The following is a 3211-nucleotide window of genomic DNA, read 5'->3' on the forward strand; positions in this document are numbered from 1 at the left end:
AGGGGGTGGAGATTGGTAGGTTTAGGGGTGGAGATGGGTGCGTTTGGGGATCAGGGGGTGGAGACGGGTGGGTTTAGGGGTGGAGATGGGTGAGTTTAGGCATCAGGGGTTGAGACGGGTAGGTTTAGGGATCAGGGGGCGGAGACGGGTAGGTTTAGGGGTAGAGATGGGTGAGTTTAGGGATCAGGGGGTGGAGACGGGTGGGTTTAGGGATCAGGGGGGGGGGAAAAAATCACGAGTGGGGTGTAACTGGTGTGTTTTATGTTGTAGAATAAAACGTGACAGTATTTTGAGCTTGTGTGAACCACTGAGCTTATTTTAGGGGATTTAATCAAACTCCCATTCAAAAAACCCATTGACTCTGGGACGATGGAACCCAGTAGCCCCTCACTGCAGAACACAAGATCCAGGGGGCGTGGTTGGATCCACATCTAGGGGGGGGAGATTGGTAGGTTTAGGGGTGGAGATGGGGGGGTTTAGGGATCAGGGGGTGGAGACGGGCAGGTTTAGGTATATGTAAGGTGAGAGGAGTTGGATCTGGATCCAACCTCGCCCCCTGTATCTTGTGTTCTGCAGTGAGGACTATCTCTACGGATCTGGCGTTTTGGGAGAGTGAAACCGATATTTTTTTAAACCGGGTCCCAGAGTGGATAAATCTCAAAATGACACCCTTGCGTTTTCGTGTGGACAGCGAATCCGTATATTTTCTGAAACGATGACGTCATCAGCCCACGTCTCGCCCCTAGTCAGACGCCGCTACGTCACGTAACAGCAACAAAAACATGAACAAACACTGAACGATCGTCTTTTTATTAACTAACATTAACACAGATTAATAAATGTATTGTTCCATGTTCGTTTTTATACCACGGGCAAGGTTTTATGCGCATGGTCCAAGTCTTCTTCTCCATTTTTAGTGTATCTCTGTGGCAGAATTACAGCGCCACATGCTGGTCTGGCATGTATACTACATCTTTTTGTGTCGGTTTTGTGGTTTTGTGTGGACTCAGATATTTCTTGAGACGAGGGGGAAAAAAAAGATCGGATAGGGAAAGCTCTGGCTTCGTGTGGACGTAGCCTAAGTCGATCAATAATTTATTAGTGGTTTAGTCACAGGGATAAAAAAACACAGAAAGTGGTGAAGTCTTGTAGTCCGTGACGGACAGATCATTAACAGCTGGTCTGTGTGGTAATTAATACATCGGTCTGGACATGCAAATTTTTGTTTCGTTCATCGACCTCAAATGTGGTTTATATCATCTAAACATGTAAACAGTAGTATCACTACACAGCCGCTCGCTTTAACGCTAACCTAGAAACGAGTGCTACTGAAGTGTTTGTGCGGAGTGTGGAAGCTGAATGAAAGCACGCTCACGCGATCACTTGCATTTATCTTAAAATACAGAGTGATACATCTTTTGAATCTGTAAAGGTCTGCTTTCATTTGTGTGCACTCACAATAACAAAACCTTGTGCTTTGGTAAAATAATGAGAGCAAACAGGGTGCACTTTCTCTCATCTAGGTCTCTGTGAACTTGAGCGAACCTAAACTCTGTGCTTGCCTCACGGAGATGAAAATACATCTACAGAAAGCAAAGTGTCTACTTTTAAATGAACCAATTCAAATGGAAAACAAATATTTTCAGATTATGTAATCCGTATGAAACATGCATGTGCACTGTGGAGACGAGTCAGCGTCGTCGACTTCATCACTGCAGCCGAAAATACAGAAAACACTAGTTTATCAATGAATTATCATGATGTTAAGTCTTGCTGTTTTTCCCTGACACATTCATAATCATTACTTCTGCGGTGCGCTGTGGCAATCTCTGTGTGCACTTGAGTGCTGAAAGGCTATAGGCAATTAAAGGCTCATTGTTATGAATTATATGGTTTATTAATATAAATATGTCGTCTCACACCTGCCAGAACCAGATGATCTGTTTGCTGTTGCGTGTGTAGTGACGATAGACTGTGTTCCTCTGCCAGTCCTGCAGATCCACCTCCTGCATGCCACACAACATCACCTGCAAACACAGAAGCGTTAGTCACCGAGAGCTTCAGACGGGTTCAGGCGGCTCAAACAAACCGCTAACACACCTCCAGCTCCTTCTCATCAAAGTACTGCAGCCACTGCAGCGGCACCACCTCGTTGAAGCCGTCCAGGAACGCTTTGGTCTGACTCTCAACGCCACGAGAAAACCTCCACTCGGCAATCAGCCTGCGGGACAGAAGAGACCGTCAGTCACAGGAACACGGGACACTAACAACGGCTCGTGTGGCAGCAGTGGCCGCGCTCTTACCCAATATACTCCTCTTTATTCTCCTCCGTCACCAGGACATCAGCTCCGTCTTCTTTCAGGTCGTGAGACGTGATTTTGCCCAGGATCTCCATGTCCACTGAGAAGTACATCTCCAGGCCGCACTCCTCGATGTTGTTGTCTCTGTGGATGAATCACATGAGCGGCGATCAGTCCGGCCTGATCTCTGACAGCAGACCATAGAAACGTTTACTGTGACCTCTGACCTCATCATTCCAGGTCATAGATTTATGAAAACTGAAGATGGAAACTCTAGCGGTATGATGCACTTGCTAGCCGTTTTTCACATTCAGAAGGTCAGGATGGTTTACAATAACCAGACAGACGCACCTGATCCAGATGAGAGAGTTATAGAACTCAGGATCTATTGACTCCAGATCCTTCAAGATCAGCTTCTTATTGAGCATGCGCTTGTAGAAGGGCAACGAGAAGCCGGTGTCGATGAACTTCCCGTGGAAGAGAGCCTGCAAACACAGAAATGAGCAACAGGTCTACAGACTTCAGCTTCACTGATGCGTGTGTGCAAGTGCGTGTGTGTGTGTCTGTGTGTCTGAGTGTGTGTCTGTGAGTGTGTGTGTGTCTGTGTGTGTGTGTGTGTGTCTGTGAGTGTGTGTGTCTGTGTGTGTGAGCGTGTGTGTCTGTGAGTGTGTATGTGTGTATGAGTGTGCGTGTGTCTGTGTGTGAGCGTGTGTGTGTGTGAGCGCGTGTGTGTATGTGTGTATGAGTGTGCGTGTGTGTCTGTGTGTGAGCACGTGTGTGTACGTGTCTGTGTGTGCGTGTCTGTGTGAGCGTGTGTGTGTGCGTGTATATGAGTGTGTGTGTGAGCGTGTGCATGTATATGAGTGTGTGTGTGTGTGTGTGTGTGTGTGTGTGTGTGTGTGTGTCTGAGT

General features: G+C 47.0%; 1 protein-coding gene across 1 annotated transcript in view; it reads right to left on the reverse strand.

Moving 5' to 3' along the window:
* Positions 1-3211, reverse strand: part of wwp1 (WW domain containing E3 ubiquitin protein ligase 1) — a 14828-nt gene that overhangs the window by 3005 nt on the left and 8612 nt on the right. Inside the window, exons 19-22 of the mRNA XM_016459949.1 lie at positions 2652-2812; positions 2304-2444; positions 2101-2221; positions 1923-2027 (exon numbers count right to left, since the gene is read on the reverse strand). Coding sequence (XP_016315435.1) covers positions 1923-2027; positions 2101-2221; positions 2304-2444; positions 2652-2812 — 528 coding nt within the window. The remainder of the gene's footprint in view (positions 1-1922; positions 2028-2100; positions 2222-2303; positions 2445-2651; positions 2813-3211) is intronic.

This window comes from Sinocyclocheilus anshuiensis, unplaced genomic scaffold (assembly GCF_001515605.1).
Source record: "Sinocyclocheilus anshuiensis isolate Anshui unplaced genomic scaffold, SAMN03320099.WGS_v1.1 scaffold2677, whole genome shotgun sequence".
Lineage (NCBI taxonomy): Eukaryota > Metazoa > Chordata > Actinopteri > Cypriniformes > Cyprinidae > Sinocyclocheilus > Sinocyclocheilus anshuiensis.